Below are 20,200 nucleotides of genomic sequence, written 5' to 3'. Positions count from 1 at the left end.
GATTTTGGGGGGGTTTCAGGGGGGTTTTGGGGTGGGGCGTTTCGGGGGGGGTTGGGGGTGCTGGGGGGGTGTTTTGGGGTGGGGGGGTTGGGGTGATTTCGGGGGATTTTGGGGGTGCTGGGGGGGGTGTTTCAGGGTGGGGGGGTTTGAGGGGGGGTTTCGGGGTGGATTTGGGGGGTTTCAGGGGGGTTTTGGAGGGGTTTTGGGGTGGGGGAGTTTCGGGGGGGGTTGGGGGTGCTGGGGGGGAGTTTCGGGGTGGGGGGGTGTTGGGGGGGTTTCGGGGGGGTTTTGGGCGGTTTTTGGGGGTGGGGGGGTTTCGGGGGGGTTTGGGGGTGCTGAGGGGGGTTGTTTCGGGGGTGGGGGGGTGTTGGGGGGGTTTTGGGGGGGGTTTCAGGTGGGTTTCGGGGTGGGATTTTGGGGGGGTTTGGGGCGGTTTTTGGGGTGGGGGGGTTTCGGGGGGGGTTGGGGGGGGGTTGGGGGGGGGTGTTTCGGGGTGGGGGGGGGTCCTGGGGGGGGGGTGGGGGGGGGTACCTGCAGGATGACCCCCCAGGGCGTTGGGGTGCCCGGGGGGTGCTGACCACCACCACCCTCCCGGGGGCCAGCGCCCGCAGCCCGGCCACCGACCTGCGCCAGCCGCCGCTGGGGGGGGGCTACCCGTCAGACGGGGACCCCCCCCCCCGGAGCCACACACCCCCTCCCCCCCCCCCACACACCACCCCCACCCCCCCCTCGGGACCCCTCAACCCCCCCCTGACGTCGGCCGGGGGCACCCAGGAAACGTCCCCCCAGGACCCCCAAGAGCCCCCCCCCCCCAGGAGCCCCAAGGACCCCCCCCAGCGTCCACAGGGACCCCCAAGAGCCCCCCCAGGAGCCCCCCCACCCTACCCAGTGCCCCCCCAGTGTCCCCAAGGACCCCAAGAGCCCCCCCAGTGTCCCAGGGACCCCCCCAGGACCCCCCTCAGTGTCCCCCAGGACCCCCAAGAGCCCCCCCCCCCCCCCCAGTGCCCCCCCAGTGTCCCCAGCACCCCCAAGAGCCCCCCCAGCGTCCTCAGGGACCCCCAAGAGCCCCCCAGGACCCCCCCCAGTGTCCCCAGGGACCCCCAAGAGCTCCCCAGTGTCCCCAGGGACCCCCCCAGTGCCCCCCCAGTGTCCCCAGCACCCCCAGGTGCCCCCCAGGACCCCCCCCCCAGTGTCCCCAAGGACCCCAAGAGCCCCCCCAGTGTCCCCAGGGACCCCCAAGAGCCCCCCAGGTGCCCCCCAGGACCCCCCCAGTGTCCCCAGGGACCCCCCAAGAGCCCCCCCAGATGCCCCCCAGGATCCCCCTAGGACCCCCCCAGTGTCCTCAGGGACGCCCAACAGCCCCCCCCCCCCCCAGTGTCTCCAGCACCCCCAAGAGCCCCCCAGGTGCCCCCAGGACCCCCCCAGTGTCCCCAGGGACCCCCAAGAGCCCCCCCAGGAGCCCCAGGGACCCCAAGAGCCCCCCAGGTGCCCCCTGCCCCCCAGGACCCCCCCCAACGTCCCCAAGGACCCCCAAGAGCCCCCCAGATGCCCCCAGGATCCCCCTAGGACCCCCCCAGTGTCCCCAGGGACCCCCAAGAGCCCCCCAGTGTCCGCAGGGACCCCCAAGAGCCCCCCCCCACCCTACCCAGTGTCCCCAGCACCCCCAAGAGCCCCCCAGGTGCCCCCCAGGACCCCCCCAGTGTCCCCAGGGACCCCCAAGAGCCCCCAGTGCCCCCAGGACCCCCCCAACGTCCCCAAGGACCCCCAAGAGCCCCCCCAGATGCCCCCAGGATCCCCCTAGGACCCCCCCCCAGTGGTCCACAGGGACCCCCAAGAGCCCCCCCCCACCCTACCCAGTGTCTCCAGCACCCCCAAGAGCCCCCCAGGTGCCCCCCAGGGCCCCCCCCCACGTCCCCAAGGACCCCCCAAGAGCCCCCCAGGAGCCCCAGGGACCCCCAAGAGCCCCCCCAGATGCCCCCAGGATCCTCCTAGGACCCCCCCAGTGTCCCCAGGGACCCCCAACAGCCCCCCCAGTGTCCCCAGCACCCCCAAGAGCCCCCCAGGTGCCCCCCAGGACCCCCCCAGTGTCCCCAGGGACCCCCAAGAGCCCCCCCAGGAGCCCAGGGACCCCCAAGAGCCCCCCAGGTGCCCCCCTGCCCCCCAGGACCCCCCCCAACGTCCCCAAGGACCCCCAAGAGCCCCCCCAGATGCCCCCAGGATCCCCCTAGGACCCCCCAGTGTCCCCAGGGACCCCCAAGAGCCCCCCCAGTGTCCGCAGGGACCCCCAAGAGCCCCCCCCCCACCCTACCCAGTGTCCCCAGCACCCCCAAGAGCCCCCCAGGTGCCCCCCAGGACCCCCCCAGTGTCCCCAGGGACCCCCAAGAGCCCCCCAGGTGCCCCCCAGGACCCCCCCAACGTCCCCAAGGACCCCCAAGAGCCCCCCCAGATGCCCCCAGGATCCCCTAGGACCCCCCCCCAGTGTCCCCAGGGACCCCCAAGAGCCCCCCCCCACCCTACCAGTGTCTCCAGCACCCCCAAGAGCCCCCAGGTGCCCCCCAGGGCCCCCCCCCACGTCCCCAAGGACCCCCCAAGAGCCCCCCCAGGAGCCCCAGGGACCCCCAAGAGCCCCCCCAGATGCCCCCAGGATCCTCCTAGGACCCCCCCAGTGTCCCCAGGGACCCCCAACAGCCCCCCCAGTGTCCCCAGCACCCCCAAGAGCCCCCCAGGTGCCCCCCAGGACCCCCCCAGTGTCCCCAGGGACCCCAAGAGCCCCCCAGGAGCCCCAGGGACCCCCAAGAGCCCCCCAGGTGCCCCCCTGCCCCCCCAGGACCCCCCCCCACGTCCCCAAGGACCCCCAAGAGCCCCCCCAGATGCCCCCAGGATCCCCTAGGACCCCCCAGTGTCCCCAGGGACCCCCAAGAGCCCCCAGGTGCCCCCAGGACCCCCCCCCACATCCCCAAGGACCCCCCAAGAGCCCCCCCAGTGTCCCCGGGACCCCCAAGAGCCCCCCCAGGAGCCCCAGGGACCCCCAAGAGCCCCCCAGGTGCCCCCCAGGACCCCCCCCAACGTCCCCAAGGACCCCCCAAGAGCCCCCCCAGTGTCCCCGGGGACCCCCAAGAGCCCCCCCAGGAGCCCCAGGGACCCCCAAGAGCCCCCCAGGTGCCCCCCAGGACCCCCCCCAACGTCCCCAAGGACCCCCCAAGAGCCCCCCCAGTGTCCCGGGGACCCCCAGCGTCCCCCCCCCCGCCGTGACCCACCTGCAGCACCCCCCGCGCCCGCCGCAGCTGGGTGACGGCCCGGTGGTAGGGGCCCAGGTCGGCCATGGCCCCCCCCGGCCTCGGGCTCCCCCAGCGCCGCCAGCGCCCCCCGCAGCTCCGCCACCCGCCGCCGCTGCGCCTGGGGGGGCACCAGTGGCACCAGTGTCCCCCCAGTGTCACCAGTGTCCCCCCAGTGTCACCCCACAACCCCCCACGTCTCCGCCACCCGCCGCCGCTGCGCCTGGGGGGGCACCAGTGTCACCAGTGTCACCAGTGTCACCAGTGTCACCAGTGTCCCCCCAGTGTCACCCCACAACCCCCCACGTCTCCGCCACCCGCCGCCGCTGCGCCTGGGGGGGCACGGGGGCACCAGTGTCACCAGTGTCCCCCCAGTGTCACCAGTGTCCCCCCCCAGTGTGACCAGAGCTCCAACTGGGGGGGCACCAGTGTCACCCAGTGTCACCCCACAACCCCCCCACAGCTCTGCCACCCGCCGCCGCTGTGCCTGGGGGGGCACCAGTGTCACCAGTGTCCCCCAGTGTCCCCCCAGTGTCCCCCCACACCCCACCCACAGCTCTGCCACGCGCCGTCACTGTGCCTGGGGGGGAACCAGTGTCCCCCCAGTGTCACCAATGTCACCCCAGTGTCCCCCCAGTGTCCCCAGTGTCCCCCCAGTGTAACCCAGAGCTCCAACTGGGGAGCACCAGTGTCACCAGTGTCCCCCCAGTGTCACCCCACAACCCCCCCACCAGCTCCGCCACCCGCCGCCGCTGCGCCTGGGGGGGCACCAGTGTCACCCACTGTCACCCCAGTGTCACCAGTGTCCCCCCAGTGTGACCCAGAGCTCCAACTGGGGGGGCACCAGTGTCACCAGTGTCCCCCCAGTGTCACCAGTGTCACCCCACACGCCCCCCCGCACCTCCGCCACCCGCCGCCGCTGCGCCTGGGGGGGCACCAGTGTCACCAGTGTCCCCAGTGTCCTCCCAGTGTCACCAGTGTCCCCCCAGTGTCCCCCAGTGTCCCCCCAGTGTCACCCCACACGCCCCCCCGCACCTCCGCCACCCGCCGCCGCTGTGCCTGGGGGGGCACCAGTGTCCCCAGTGTCCCCCAGTGTCACCAGTGTACCCCAGTGTGACCCAGAGCTCCAACTGGGGGGGCACCAGTGTCACCAGTGTCACCCCAGTGTCACCCCAGTGTCACCAGTGTCCCCCCAGTGTCACCCAGAGCTCCAACTGGGGGGGCACCAGTATCACCAGTGTCACCCTAGTGTCCCCCCAGTGTCACCAGTGTCCCCCCAGTGTGACCCAGAGCTCCAACTGGGGGAGCACCAGTGTCCCCCCAGTGTCACCAGTGTCCCCCCACACCCCCCCCCGCAGCTCCGCCACCCGCCGCCGCTGCGCCTGGGGGGGCACCAGTGTCCCCAGTGTCCCCCCAGTATCACCAGTGTCCCCCCCAGTGTCCCCCCAGTGTCCTCCCAGTGTCCCCCCAGTGTCCCCCCAGTGTCACCAGTGTCACCCCAGTGTCACCCCACAACCCCCCCACGTCTCCGCCACCCGCCACCGCTGCGCCTGGGGGGGCACCACCAGGTGACCTGGTGCCCCCCCAGTGTCCCCCAGTGTCCCCCCAGTGTCACCCCACAACCCCCCCACAGCTCTACCACCCGCCGCCGCTGCGCCTGGGGGGGGCACGGGGGCACCAGTGTCACCAGTGTCACCAGTGTCCCCCCACAACCCCCCCACGGCTCTGCCACCCGCCACCGCTGCGCCTGGGGGGGCACCAGTGTCACCAGTGTCCCCCCAGTGTCACCAGTGTCCCCCCAGTGTGACCCAGAGCTCCAACTGGGGGGGCACCAGTGTCACCAGTGTCACCCAGTGTCACCCCACAACCCCCCCACAGCTCTGCCACCCGCCGCCGCTGCGCCTGGGGGGGCACCAGTGTCACCAGTGTCCCCCCAGTGTCACCAGTGTCCCCCAGTGTCCCCCCAGTGTCCCCCCACACCCCACCCACAGCTCTGCCACGCGCTGTCACTGTGCCTGGGGGGGAACCAGTGTCCCCCCAGTGTCACCAATGTCACCCCAGTGTCCCCCCAGTGTCCCCAGTGTCCCCCCAGTGTAACCCAGAGCTCCAACTGGGGGAGCACCAGTGTCACCAGTGTCCCCCCAGTGTCACCCCACACCCCCCCCCGCAGCTCCGCCACCCGCCGCCGCTGCGCCTGGGGGGGCACCAGTGTCCCCCCAGTGTCCCCCCAGTGTCACCAGTGTCCCCCCCAGTATCACCAGTGTCACCCCAGTGTCCCCCCAGTGTCACCAGCGTACCCCCAGTGTCACCCCACAACCCCCCCCACAGCTCCGCCACCCGCCGCCGCTGCGCCTGGGGGGGCACCAGTGTCCCCAGTGTCCCCAGTGTCCCCCAGTGTCACCAGCGTACCCCCAGTGTCACCCAGAGCTCTAACTGGGGGGGCACCAGTGTCACCAGTGTCACCCAGTGTCCCCCCAGTGTCACCCAGAGCTCCAACTGGGGGGGCACCAGTGTCACCCTAGTGTCCCCCCAGTGTCACCAGTGTCCCCCCAGTATCACCAGTGTCACCCCAGTGTCCCCCCAGTGTCACCAGTGTCCTCCCAGTGTCCCCCCAGTGTCCCCAGTGTCTCCCCAGTGTGACCCAGAGCTCCAACTGGGGGGGCACCAGTGTCACCAGTGTCCCCCCAGTGTCCCCCCAGTGTCCCCAGTATCACCCACAGCTCTGCCGGGGGGGGGACACGGGGGGTCCCCAGTGTCCCCAATGTCCCCCAGTGTCCCCGTGTCCCCGTACCGGGGCGTCGCGGCGCAGGGGGAACTCGCAGAAGCTGCGGCACATCGTGTCCCCTGTCCCTGTGTCCCCCATGTCCCCCCCATCCCCATGTCCCCAATGTCCCCCGTGTCCCCCCATGTCCCCCCGATGTCCCCGTGTCCCCAATGTCCCCAATGTCCCCGTACCGGGGCATCGCGGCGCAGGGGGAACTTGCAGAAGCTGCGGCACATCGTGTCCTCTGTGCCCCTGTGTCCCCCCATGTCCCCCCCATCCCCACGTCCCCCGTGTCCCCCCGATGTCCCCAATGTCCCCGTGTCCCCAATGTCCCTGATGTCCCCCGATGTCCCCAATGTCCCCATACCGGGGCGTCGCGGCGCAGGGGGAACTCGCAGAAGCTGCGGCGCATCGTGTCCTCTGTGTCCCTGTGTCCCCCATGTCCCCCCCATCCCCATGTCCCTGTGTCCCCCCGATGTCCCCAATGTCCCCGTGTCCCCAATGTCCCCGCTGTCCCCTGATGTCCCCAATGTCCCCGTACCGGGGCGTCGCGGCGCAGGGGGAACTCGCAGAAGCTGTGGCACATCGTGTCCTCTGTGTCCCCCCCATCCCCATGTCCCCCATGTCCCTGTGTCCCCCCATGTCCCCATGTCCCTGTGTCCCCCCCGATGTCCCCGTGTCCCCAATGTCCCCTGATGTCCCCGATGTCCCCGTGTCCCCATACCGGGGCGTCGCGGCGCAGGGGGAACTCGCAGAAGCTGCGGCGCATCGTGTCCTCTGTGTCCCTGTGTCCCCCATGTCCCCTGTGTCCCCATGTCCCTGATGTCCCCCGATGTCCCCAATGTCCCCGTGTCCCCAATGTCCCCCGATGTCCCCGATGTCCCCAATGTCCCCGTACCGGGGCGTCGCGGCGCAGGGGGAACTCGCAGAAGCTGTGACACATCGTGTCCTCTGTGTCCCTGTGTCCCCCATGTCCCCCATGTCCCTGTGTCCCCCCATGTCCCCATGTCCCTGTGTCCCCCCGATGTCCCCAATGTCCCCGTGTCCCCGATGTCCCCAATGTCCCCAATGTCCCCGTGTCCCCGTACCGGGGCGTCGCAGCGCAGGGGGAACTCGCAGAAGCTGCGGCGCATCATGTCCTCTGTGTCCCTGTGTCCCCCATGTCCCCTGTGTCCCCATGTCCCTGATGCCCCCCGATGTCCCCAATGTCCCCATGTCCCCAATGTCCCCGCTGTCCCCTGATGTCCCCAATGTCCCCGTACCGGGGCGTCGCGGCGCAGGGGGAACTCGCAGAAGCTGTGGCACATCGTGTCCTCTGTGTCCCCCCCATCCCCATGTCCCCCATGTCCCTGTGTCCCCCCATGTCCCCATGTCCCTGTGTCCCCCCCGATGTCCCCGTGTCCCCAATGTCCCCTGATGTCCCCGATGTCCCCGTGTCCCCGTACCGGGGCGTCGCGGCGCAGGGGGAACTCGCAGAAGCTGCGGCGCATCGTGTCCTCTGTGTCCCTGTGTCCCCCATGTCCCCTGTGTCCCCATGTCCCTGATGTCCCCCGATGTCCCCAATGTCCCCGTGTCCCCAATGTCCCCCGATGTCCCCGATGTCCCCAATGTCCCCGTACCGGGGCGTCGCGGCGCAGGGGGAACTCGCAGAAGCTGTGACACATCGTGTCCTCTGTGTCCCTGTGTCCCCCATGTCCCCCATGTCCCTGTGTCCCCCCATGTCCCCATGTCCCTGTGTCCCCCCGATGTCCCCAATGTCCCCGTGTCCCCGATGTCCCCAATGTCCCCAGTGTCCCCGTGTCCCCGTACCGGGGCGTCGCGGCGCAGGGGGAACTCGCAGAAGCTGCGGCGCATCATGTCCTCTGTGTCCCTGTGTCCCCCCATGTCCCCTGTGTCCCCATGTCCCTGATGCCCCCCGATGTCCCCAATGTCCCCATGTCCCCAATGTCCCCGCTGTCCCCTGATGTCCTCAATGTCCCCGTACCGGGGCGTCGCGGCGCAGGGGGAACTCGCAGAAGCTGCGGCACATCGTGTCCTCTGTGTCCCCCCCATCCCCATGTCCCCCATGTCCCTGTGTCCCCCCATGTCCCCATGTCCCTGTGTCCCCCCCGATGTCCCCGATGTCCCCAGTGTCCCCAATGTCCCCAGTGTCCCCGTACCGGGGCGTCGCGGCGCAGGGGGAACTCGCAGAAGCTGCGGCGCATGACGTCCTCCACGCGCAGGGCGCTGCCCCGCAGCAGGTTGAGGATCATCCCGTAGGTCAGACGGAACCGGGACTGCAGGGGGGTGGGGTGGCCCTGGGGGGGGGACACGGGGGGGGGGGGGGTCAGGGACCCGCAGGGACCCCCCATAACCCCCCCACGGGACCCACAGAGACCCACAACCCCCCCACGGGACCCACAGACACCCACAACCCCCCCCAGACCCCACAGACCCCCCATAGATCCAGCCCCAGCCAGACCCCCGGCTCCTGGGGGGGGGAAACGGGGGGGTCCCAGACCCATAGAGACCCCCAGAGACCCCCATAACCCCCCCCAGAGCCCCCATGGGACCCACAGAGACCCACAACCCCCCACAGACCCCCCAGACCCCCCATAGATCCAGCCCCAGCCAGACCCCCGGCTCCTGGGGGGGGGACACGGGGGGGTCCCAGACCCATAGAGACCCCCAGAGACCCCCATAACCCCCCCCAGAGCCCCCATGGGACCCACAGAGACCCACAACCCCCCACAGACCCCACAGACCCCCCAGACCCCCCATAGATCCAGCCCCAGACAGACCCCCAGCTCCTGGGGGGGGGAAACGGGGGGGTCCCAGACCCATAGAGACCCCAGAGACCCCCCCACGGGACCCACAGACCCCCATAACCCCCCCACGGGACCCACAGAGACCCACAACCCCCCACAGACCCCCCCGACCCCCCATAGATCCAGCCCCAGCCAGACCCCCGGCTCCTGGGGGGGGAAATGGGGGGGTCCCAGACCCATAGAGACCCCCAGAGACCCCCCCACGGGACCCACAGACCCCCATAAACCCCCCCCCAGAGACCCCCATAAACCCCCCCCCCGAGACCCCCATAACCCCCCCCCCATAACCCCGCCATGAGACCCACAGACCCCCATAACCCCCCGCAGAGACCCCCATAACCCCCCCCCCAGAGCCCCCCGTGGGACCCACAGACCCCCATAAACCCCCCCATAGACCCCCCATAGACCCCAGCCAGACCCCCCCAGCCCTGGGGGGGGGGGACATGGGGGGGGGGGGTGACACCCCGGGCCCCCCCCCCGGCCCCCCCCCGACCCACCAGCAGGACGCGGTGCAGGTCGGCCATCTCGGGCACGGGCCCCTTGCAGAGGATGATGACGGTGCCGGTGGCGTCCAGCCCCCGCCGCCCCGCGCGCCCCGACATCTGCACGTACTCGCCTGGGGGGCAGACCCACAGCTGCCCCACGGCTGCCCCACAGCTGCCCCACGGCCGCCCCACGGCCGCCCCACGGCACCCGCGCCGCCCCACGGCACCATTCACGTCTCAGGGGACAGCTATGGGACGGGCGCCGAGAACCAAATGCTGCCCCACGGCACCCCACAGCTGCCCCACGGCTGCCCCATTGCGCCACACAGCTGCCCCACTGCGCCCCACGGCTGCCCCATAGCCACCCCACAGCATCCACGCTGCCCCACGGCGTCCCCAGCGCCATTTACATCTCAGGGGACAGCTATGGGAGGGGCGCCGAGAACCAAATGCTGCCCCACAGCTGCCCCACGGCGCCCCACGGCTGCCCCATGGCTGCCCCATTGTGCCCCACAGCTGCCCCGTGGCTGCCCCATAGCCACCCCACAGCATCCACGCTGCCCCACGGTGCCCCCGGCGCCATTCACGTCTCAGGGGACAGCCACAGGACGGGCGCTGAGGGAACAAATGCTGCCCCACGGCGCCCCACAGCTGCCCCACTGTGCCCCACAGCTGCCCCATGGCTGCCCCATAGCCGCCCCACAGCATCCATGCCACCCCACAGCGCCCCCGGCACCATTCACGTCTCAGGGGACAGCCGCGGGACAGGCGCCGAGGGAACAAATGCTGCCCCACGGCGCCCCACGGCTGCCCCATTGCGCCTCACAGCTGCCCCATAGCCCCACAGCTGCCCCACAGCCACCCCACGGCGCCCACGTCTCCACCTGTGTCACAGGGGACAGCCATGGGACGGGCGCCGAGAACCAAATGCTGCCCCACGGCGCCCCACAGCTGACCCACTGCACCCCACATCTGCCCCATAGCCACCCCACAGCATCCACGCTGCCCCACGGCGCCCACGGCGCCATTCACATCTCAGGGGACAGCCATGGGACAGGCACTAAGGGACCAAATGCTGCCCCACGGCGCCCCACAGCTGCCCCACTGCGCCCCACGGCTGCCCCATAGCCCCACGGCTGCCCCACAGCCACCCCACAGTGCCCACATCTCCACCTGTGTTGCAGGGGACAGCCATGGGACGGGCGCCGAGAACCAAATGCTGCCCCACGGCGCCCCACAGCTGCCCCACGGCGCCCCACCTCTGCCCCATTGCGCCTCACAGCTGCCCTATAGCTGCCCCACGGCATCCACACCGCCCCACGGCGCCCCCGGTGCCATTCACGTCTCAGGGGACAGCCATGGGATGGGCGCCGAGGGACCAAATGCTGCCCCATGGTGCCCCACAGCTGCCCCACTGCGCCACACCTCTGCCCCATTGCGCCCCACGGCTGCCCTATAGCTGCCCCACGGCATCCACACCGCCCCACGGCACCCCCGGTGCCATTCACGTCTCAGGGGACAGCCATGGGACGGGCGCCGAGCCCCCACATGCTGCCCCACACCTGCCCCACGGCTGCCCCACACCTGCCCCACGGCTGCCCTATAGCCCCACAGCGCCCACATCTGCCCCACAGCACCCACATCTGCCCCACATCCCTGCAGAAACACACAGGGAACAGCCACGGGACGGGCACCGAGCCCCCACATGCTGCCCCACGGCTGCCCCACGGTGCCCCACATCTGCCCCACAGTGCTCACCCTGCCCCACAGGACCCACATCTGCCCCACATCCCTGCGGACACACACAGGGAACAGCCACGGGACGGGCACTGAGCCCTCACATGCTGCCCCATGGCTGCCCCACGGCTGCCCTATAGCCCCACAGCGCCCACATCTGCCCCACAGTGCTCACCCTGCCCCACAGCACCCACATCTGCCCCACATCCCTGCGGAGACGCACAGGGAACAGCCACGGGACGGGCACTGAACCCCCACATGCTGCCCCACGGCTGCCCCACGGCTGCCCTATAGCCCCACAGCGCCCACATCTGCCCCAGAGCACCCACATCTGCCCCACATCCTTGCAGAAACACAAAGGGAACAGCCACGGGACGGGCACTGAGCCCCCACATGCCGCCCCACGGCTGCCCCACACCTGCCCCACGGCTGCCCCATAGCCCCACAGCGCCCACCCTGCCCCACAGCGCCCACATCTGCCCCACATCCCTGCAGAAACACACAGGGAACAGCCACAGGACGGGCACCGAGCCCTCACATGCTGCCCCACGGCTGCCCCACATCTGCCCCACAGCGCTCACCCTGCCCCACAGCGCCCACATCTGCCCCACAGCGCCCACATCTGCCCCACATCCCTGCAGAAACACACAGGGAACAGCCATGGGACGGGCACTGAGCCCCCACATGCCGCCCCACGGCTGCCCCACACCTGCCCCACAGCTGCCCTATAGCCCCACAGCACCCACATCTGCCCCACATCCCTGCAGAAACACACAGGGAACAGCCACAGGACGGGCACCGAGCCCCCACATGCTGCCCCATGGCTGCCCCACATCTGCCCCATAGCCCCACAGCACTCACCCTGCCCCACAGCACCCGCATCTGCTCCACAGCACCCACATCTACCCCACATCTGCCCCACATCCCTGCAGAAACACACAGGAAACAGCCACAGTACGGGCACCGAGCCCTCACATGCCACCCCACGGCTGCCCCACACCTGCCCCACGGCTGCCCCATAGCCCCACAGTGCCCACCCTGCCCCACAGCGCCACCCTGCCCCACAGCACCCACATCTGCCCCACATCCCTGCAGAAACACACAGGGAACAGCCACGGGACGGGCACCGAGCCCTCACATGCTGCCCCACGGCTGCCCCACATCTACCCCACAGCGCTCACCCTGCCCCACAGCGCCCACATCTGCCCCACAGCACCCACATCTGCCCCACATCCCTGCAGAAACACAAAGGGAACAGCTACAGGACAGGCACCGAGCCCTCACATGCTGCCCCATGGCTGCCCCACATCTGCCCCATAGCCCCACAGCACTCACCCTGCCCCACAGTGCCCACATCTGCCCCACAGCACCCACATCTGCCCCACATCTACCCCACATCCCTGCAGAAACACACAGGGAACAGCCACGGGACGGGCACCGAGCCCCCACATGCCGCCCCACGGCTGCCCCACGGTGCCCCACATCTGCCCCACAGCACTCACCCTGCCCCACAGCGCCACCCTGCCCCACAGCGCCACCCTGCCCCACAGCACCCACATCTACCCCACATCTGCCCCACATCCCTGCAGAAACACACAGGGAACAGCCACGGGACGGGCACCGAGCCCCCACATGCCGCCCCACGGCTGCCCCACATCTGCCCCACAGCACTCACCCTGCCCCACAGCGCCACCCTGCCCCACAGCACCCACATCTACCCCACATCTGCCCCACATCCCTGCAGAAACACACAGGGAACCGCCACGGGACGGGCACTGAGCCCCCACATGCCGCCCCACGGCTGCCCCACACCTGCCCCACGGCTGCCCCACGGCCGCCCCCTCACCGGGCAGGAGGTCGCGGAAGCCGTTGCCGTCATGTTTGCGGATGGAGTCGAAGACGACGGTGCGCGCCGGCATGTTCACCCCCATGGCGAAGGTCTCGGTGGCGAACAGCACCTGGGGCCCCGGCGGGAGGGAAGATGTGGGGCAGCGTGTGGGGCCGGAGCGGCGGCGCCGCCGTGGGGCACGCCACGCCACCTCCCCTTCTCACCCGGCCCCATAGCACGGCCCTTCCCGGAGAGGGTACCTACCGCCCAGCCCCACGGCCGACCCGGCCCAGCCTGCCCCCCCCCCCCCCCCCCCAGCTTCCCCTCCAGCCCCACGGCTGCCCCACGGCTGCCCCACGGCTGCCCCATAGCGCACCTTGACCAGCCCCTGGCTGAAGAGCATCTCCACCACCTCCTTGAGCAGGGGCAGGACCCCGCTGTGGTGCACCCCGATGCCGCGCTGCAGCAGCTCCGCCATCTCCAGCACCTGGGGGGGTTCCGCTGCCCCATAGCGCCCCACGGACCCCCCCCATAGCGCCCCACGGACCCCCCCCCATAGCGCCCCACGGACCCCCCCAGGACTGCCCCACAGACCCCCCCCCATAGCGCCCCATGGATCCCCTCCCATAGCGCCCCACGGATCCCCCCCCATAGCGCCCCACAGACCCCCCCAGGACCGCCCCACAGAACCCCCCCCAGCACCTGCCCCACGGATCCCCCAGGACCACCCCACAGACCCCCCCCCAGCACCTGCCCCACAGACCCCCCCCAGCGCCCCACAGACCCCCCCCCCCCATAGCGCCCCACGGATCCCCCCAGCACCGCCCCACAGACCCCCCCCCATAGCGCCCCACGGATCCCCCCAGCACCGCCCCACAGACCCCCCCCATAGCGCCCCATGGATCCCCCCAGGACCACCCCACAGACCCCCCCCAGCACCTGCCCCACAGACCCCCCCCCAGCGCCCCACAGACCCCCCCCCCCCCATAGCGCCCCACGGATCCCCCCAGCACCGCCCCACAGACCCCCCCCTAGTACCCCACGGATGCCCCCCCCATAGCGCCCCACAGACCCCCCCCAGCACCCGCCCCACAGACCCCCCCCCATAGCGCCCCACGGATCCCCCCAGCACCACCCCACAGACCCCCCCCCTAGCGCCCCATGGATCCCCTCCCATAGCGCCCCACGGATCCCCCCCCATAGCGCCCCATGGATCCCCCCACATAGCGCCCCACGGATCCCCCCCCATAGCGCCCCACGGATCCCCCCAGCACCGCCCCACAGACCGCCCCCCCCCCAGCACCTGCCCCACAGACCCCCCCCCCCATAGCGCCCCACGGATTCCCCCCCATAGCGCCCCACAGATCCCCCCCAGCACCGCCCACAGACCCCCCCCCCATAGCACCCCACAGACCCCCCCCCATAGCGCCCCACGGATCTCCCCAGCACCGCCCCACAGAACCCCCCCCCCAGCACCTGCCCCACAGACCCCCCCCCATAGCGTCCCACAGATCTCCCCCCATAGCGCCCCATGGATCCCCCCCCATGCGCCCCACGGATTCCCCCTCATAGCGCCCCACGGATCCTGCCCAGGACCCGCCCCACGGACCCCCCCCTACATCCCTCAGCCCCCCCATAGAGCTCCCCCCCCCCCAGCCCCACAAGAGCCCCCGACCCCCCTTCTCTCCCCCCATAGAGCCCCCCCAAACCCCCCCAAGGGCCCTTTAGGCCCCCCCCAAGACCCCTAAACCCCCCCAGACCCTTTCCAGACCCCCCAGACCCCCCCCAAGACCCCTAAGACCCCCTTAGACCCCCCCCGCTCTTCTCTCCCCCATAGAGCCCCCCAAACCCCCCCAAGCCCCCCCTAATCCCCTCCCAGCCCCCCAAGACCCCCCGCACCCCCCTTCTCTCCCCCCCTGGAGCCCCCCAAACCCCCCCAAACCCCCCCAAGCCCCCCCTAATCCCCTCCCAGCCCCCCAAGACCCCCCCAACTCCCTTCCCTCCCCCCCTGGAGCCCCCCAAAGCCCCCCCCAGCCCCCTTCTCTGCCCCCCATAGAGCCCCCCAAACCCCCCCAAGCCCCCCCTAATCCCCTCCCAGCCCCCCAAAACCCCCCAACTCCCTTCTCTCCCCCCATAGAGCCCCCCAAAGCCCCCCCCCAGCCCCGTTCTCTCCCCCCATAGAGCCCCCCAAACACCCCCAAGCCCCCCAATCCCCTCCCAGCCCCCCAAGACCCCCCCAACTCCCTTCTCTCCCCCCATAGAGCCCCCAAACCCCCCCAAGCACCCCCTAATCCCCCCAGACCCCCAAGACTCCCCCAACTCCCTTCCCTCCCCCCATAAAGTCCCCCAAGTCCCCCCAAACCGCCCCCAAACCCCCCCAAAGCCCCCCAAAGCCCCCCCAGACCCCCCCCCACCCCCCTTCTCTCCCCCCATAGAGCCCCCTGAACCCCCCCAAAGCCCCCCCTAATCCCCTCCCAGCCCCCCAAGACCCCCCCAACACCCTTCTCTCCCCCCATAGAGCCCCCCAAACCCCCCCAAAGCCCCCCCTAATCCCCTCCCAGCCCCCCAAGACCCCCCCAACTCCCTTCCCTCCCCCCATAGAGCCCCCCAAAGCCCCCCCCAGCGCCCTTCTCTGCCCCCATAGAGCCCCCCAAACCCCCCAAGCCCCCCTAATCCCCTCCCAGCCCCCCAAGACCCCCCCAACTCCCTTCCCTCCCCCCCTGGAGCCCCCCAAAGCCCCCCCCAGCCCCCTTCTCTGCCCCCATAGAGCCCCCCAAACCCCCCCAAGCCCCCCCTAATCCCCTCCCAGCCCCCAAAACCCCCCCAACTCCCTTCTCTCCCCCCATAGAGCCCCCCAAAGCCCCCCCCCAGCCCCGTTCTCTCCCCCCATAGAGCCCCCCAAACACCCCCAAGCCCCCCCAATCCCCTCCCAGCCCCCCAAGACCCCCCCAACTCCCTTCTCTCCCCCATAGAGCCCCCCAAACCCCCCCAAGCACCCCCTAATCCCCCCCAGACCCCCAAGACTCCCCCAACTCCCTTCCCTCCCCCCATAAAGTCCCCCAAGTCCCCCCAAACCGCCCCCAAACCCCCCCAAAGCCCCCCAAAGCCCCCCCAGACCCCCCCCACCCCCCTTCTCTCCCCCATAGAGCCCCCTGAACCCCCCAAAGCCCCCCCTAATCCCTCCCAGCCCCCCAAGACCCCCCCAACACCCTTCTCTCCCCCCATAGAGCCCCCCAAACCCCCCCAAAGCCCCCCCTAATCCCCTCCCAGCCCCCCAAGACCCCCCCAACTCCCTTCCCTCCCCCATAGAGCCCCCCAAAGCCCCCCCCAGCGCCCTTCTCTGCCCCCATAGAGCCCCCCAAACCCCCCAAGCCCCCCCTAATCCCCTCCCAGCCCCCCAAGACCCCCCCAACTCCCTTCTCTCCCCCCTGGAGCCCCCCAAAGCCCCCCCAGCCCCCTTCTCTGCCCCATAGAGCCCCCAAACGAGCCCCCCAAACCCCCCCAAGCCCCCCCTAATCCCCTCCCAGCCCCCCAAGACCCCCCCAACTCCCTTCTCTCCCCCCCTGGAGCCCCCCAAACCCCCCCAAAGCCCCCCCAGCCCCCTTCTCTGCCCCCATAGAGCCCCCCAAACCCCCCCAAGCCCCCCCTAATCCCCTCCCAGCCCCCCAAGACCCCCCCAACTCCCTTCTCTCCCCCCCTGGAGCCCCCAAACCCCCCCAAAGCCCCCCCAGCCCCCTTCTCTGCCCCCATAGAGCCCCCCAAACCCCCCCAAGCCCCCCCTAATCCCTCCCAGCCCCCCAAGACCCCCCCAACTCCCTTCTCTCCCCCCCTGGAGCCCCCCAAACCCCCCCAAAGCCCCCCCCAGCCCCCTTCTCTGCCCCCATAGAGCCCCCCAAACCCCCCCAAGCCCCCCCTAATCCCCTCCCAGCCCCCCAAGACCCCCCAACTCCCTTCTCTCCCCCCTGGAGCCCCCCAAACCCCCCCAAACCCCCCCAAAGCCCCCCCAGCCCCCCACCTGGGGCAGGCGGCGGTCGGCCCCCCGCAGGCGGGCGACGCAGCGCTGGAAGAAGGCCCGGACGCGGCCGCGCTCGGGGGCCTCCAGCAGCTGGAGGGAGCCCAGGGCCGCGGCCTGGTCCCGGCAGCGCCCGCGCGAGAAGGTGAAGGCCACGACCGGCAGCAGCCCCCGCTCCCGCAGCAGCCCCAGCAGCGCCAGCCAGACCCCCCGGTCCTGGGGGGGGGGGACACGGGGGGGTCACGGACCCATAGAGACACATAGAGACCCATAGAGACACATAGAGACACATAGAGACCCATAGAGACCCATAGAGACTCATAGAGATCCCCCATGGGACTCATAGAGACCCATAGAGACCCATAGAGACCCATAGAGATCCCCCATGGGACCCATAGAGACCCATAGAGACCCATAGAGACACATAGAGACCCATAGAGACACATAGAGACCCCCCCATGGGACCCACAGACCACTCAGACCCCCCCAGAGCCCAGCCCCAGCCAGACCCCCCCGGTCCTGAGGGGGGACACGGTGGGGTCACGGACCCATAGAGACCCATAGAGACACATAGAAACCCATAGAGACCCATAGAGACACATAGAGACCCATAGAGACCCATAGAGACACATAGAGATCCCCCATGGGACCCACAGATCACTCAGACCCCCATAGAGCCCCCATAGAGCCCAGCCCAGCAGCGCCAGCCAGACCCCCCGGTCCTGGGGGGGACACGGGGGGGGTCACGGACCCATAGAGACCCATAGAGACCCACACAGACCCATAGAGACACACAGAGACCCATAGAGACACATAGAGATCCCCCATGGGACCCATAGAGACCCATAGAGACCCATAGAGACCCATAGAGACACATAGAGACCCCCGTGACACCCATAGAGACCCATAAACAGAGACCCATAGAGACCCACAGAGACCCACAAAAACACATAGAGACCCCCATGGGACCCATAGAGATCCATAAAGACCCATAGAGACACGTAGAAACCCATAGAAACCCATAGAGAACCATAGAGACACATAGAGACACATAGAGACCCCCATGGGACCCATAGAGACCCATAGAGACCCCCTCACGGGACCCACAGACCACTCAGACCCCCCCAGAGCCCAGCCCCAGCCAGACCCCCCAGTCCTGGGGGGGACACGGGGGGTCACGGACCCATAGAGACACATAGAGACCCATAGAGACACATAGAGACCCCCCCATGGGACCCACAGATCACTCAGACCCCCATAGAGCCCCCATAGAGCCCAGCCCCAGCAGCGCCAGCCAGACCCCCCGGTCCTGGGGGGGGGACACGGGGGGGTCACGGACCCATAGAGACACATAGAGACCCCCATGGGACCCATAGAGACACATAGAGACCCATAGAGACCCCCATGGGACCCATAGAGACCCATAGAGACACATAGAGACCCCCCCACGGGACCCACAGACCACTCAGACCCCCATAGAGCCCAGCCCCAGCCAGACCCCCTGGTCCTGAGGGGGGACACGGGGGGGTCACGGACCCACAGAGACCCATAGAGACCCATAGAGACCCACAAAAACACATAGAGACCCCCATGGGACCCATAGAGATCCATAGAGACCCCCCCACGGGACCCACAGACCACTCAGACCCCCATAGAGCCCAGCCCCAGCAGCCCCAGCCAGACCCCCCGGTCCTGGGGGGGGACACGGGGGGGTCACGGACCCATAGAGACACATAGAGACCCACACAGACCCATAGAGACACACAGAGACCCATAGAGACCCATAGAGACCCATAAGGACACATAGAGACACATAGAGACCCATAGAGATCCCCCATGGGACCCACAGGTCACTCAGACCCCCATAGAGCCCAGCCCCAGCCAGACCCCCCGGTCCTGGGGGGGGACACGGGGGGTCACGGACCCACAGAGACCCATAGAGACCCATAGAGACCCCCGTGAGACCCATAAAGACACATAGAGACCCTTATGGGACCCATAGAGACCCATAGAGACCCATAGAGACACATAGAGATCCACAGAGACCCATAGAGACCCATAGAGTCCCCCATGGGACCCATAAAGACCCATAGAGACTCATAGAGACCCACAGAGACCCCCATGGGACCCATAGAGACCCATAGAGACCCACAGAGACCCCCATGGCACCCATAGAGACCCCCCCATGCGACCCACAGGTCACTCAGACCCCCATAGACCCCCCCAGAGCCCAGCCCCAGCCAGACCCCCCGGTCCTGGGGGGGGACGCGGGGGGTCACGGACCCACAGAGACCCACAGAGACCCACAGAGACCCCCACGGGACCCATAGAGACCTGCATGGGACCCACAGAGACCCATAACCCCCCAGACCCCCATAGACCCACCCCATAGATCCAGCCCCAGCCAGACCCCCAGCTCCTGGCGGGGGGGGGGGTGTCCCAGACCCATAGAGACCCACAGAGACACCCCCCCCCCCCATCCCCCCCCATCCCCTGCCCCCCATCCCTCCCCACAGCGTCATCAGCCCCACAAGCGGCTCCCTCAGAGCACCACGAGCCCATAGCAGCCACCTGCCCCCCCCCAAGGCCCCGCCAGCCCCCTAAGTGACACACACGCACCCCCACCCCCCAGCCCCATAAGTGCCCCCCCCCAACCCCCCGACCTGGGCGGGGCCGGTGCCCCCCATGGTGGGCTGCTTGGCCCCGAAGGTCTGCGCGTGTTTGCTGCTTCGCTCCTTCTTGGCCTCCACGGCCGCGTAGTACCTGGTTGGGGGGCAGATGTGGGGCTGGGGACGGTTGGGGGGCTGGGGAGCCCCATAACCACCACCACCCCCCCCCCCAACGCCCCAGGGAAAGGGGGGGGAATCGGGGGCGGGATGATGGCGACTGGGAGAGGGGGATCTGAGGGACGTGGGGCCGCCCCAGGGACTCTGTGGGGCTGGCTATGGGGCAGAGACGGCTCGAAGCTCTGCGACACCTAACTATGGGGCTGGCCGTGGGGCAGAACCACCTCGAGCTGTGCAGGATCATGCTGTGGGGCTGGCTATGGGGCAGAGACAGCTCGAGAACGTGCAAAACCCTTCTATGGGGCTGGCTATGGGGCAGAGACAGCTCAAGGGTGTGCAAAACCCCTTCTATGGGGCTGGCTATGGGGCAGAGTCTGCTCAGGGCTGTGCAGAACCCCTCTATGGGGCTGGATGTAGGGCAGAGCCAGCTCAAAGCTGTGCAACACCCTTCTATGGGGCTGGCCGTGGGGCAGGGCCAGCTCAAGGCCGTGCAGGACCCTTTTATG

At 69.8% G+C, this 20,200-nt stretch overlaps 1 protein-coding gene across 1 annotated transcript in view; it reads right to left on the bottom strand.

The window, feature by feature from the left end:
- Positions 1-8,198: 8,198 nt before the first annotated feature.
- The window catches only part of LOC134508124 (uncharacterized), a gene marked incomplete at its 3' end in the record, with an annotated part of 25,725 nt that continues 13,723 nt past the window's right edge, over positions 8,199-20,200 (bottom strand). The window contains exons 11-16 of the mRNA XM_063319228.1: positions 19,572-19,671; positions 16,912-17,124; positions 13,273-13,383; positions 12,915-13,026; positions 9,344-9,462; positions 8,199-8,336 (exon numbers count right to left, since the gene is read on the bottom strand). Coding sequence (XP_063175298.1) covers positions 8,199-8,336; positions 9,344-9,462; positions 12,915-13,026; positions 13,273-13,383; positions 16,912-17,124; positions 19,572-19,671 — 793 coding nt within the window. The remainder of the gene's footprint in view (positions 8,337-9,343; positions 9,463-12,914; positions 13,027-13,272; positions 13,384-16,911; positions 17,125-19,571; positions 19,672-20,200) is intronic.

The sequence above is a fragment of the Chroicocephalus ridibundus genome, chromosome 32, assembly GCF_963924245.1.
Source record: "Chroicocephalus ridibundus chromosome 32, bChrRid1.1, whole genome shotgun sequence".
Classification (NCBI taxonomy): domain Eukaryota; kingdom Metazoa; phylum Chordata; class Aves; order Charadriiformes; family Laridae; genus Chroicocephalus; species Chroicocephalus ridibundus.
This window is presented reverse-complemented; position numbering and strand designations above follow the sequence as displayed.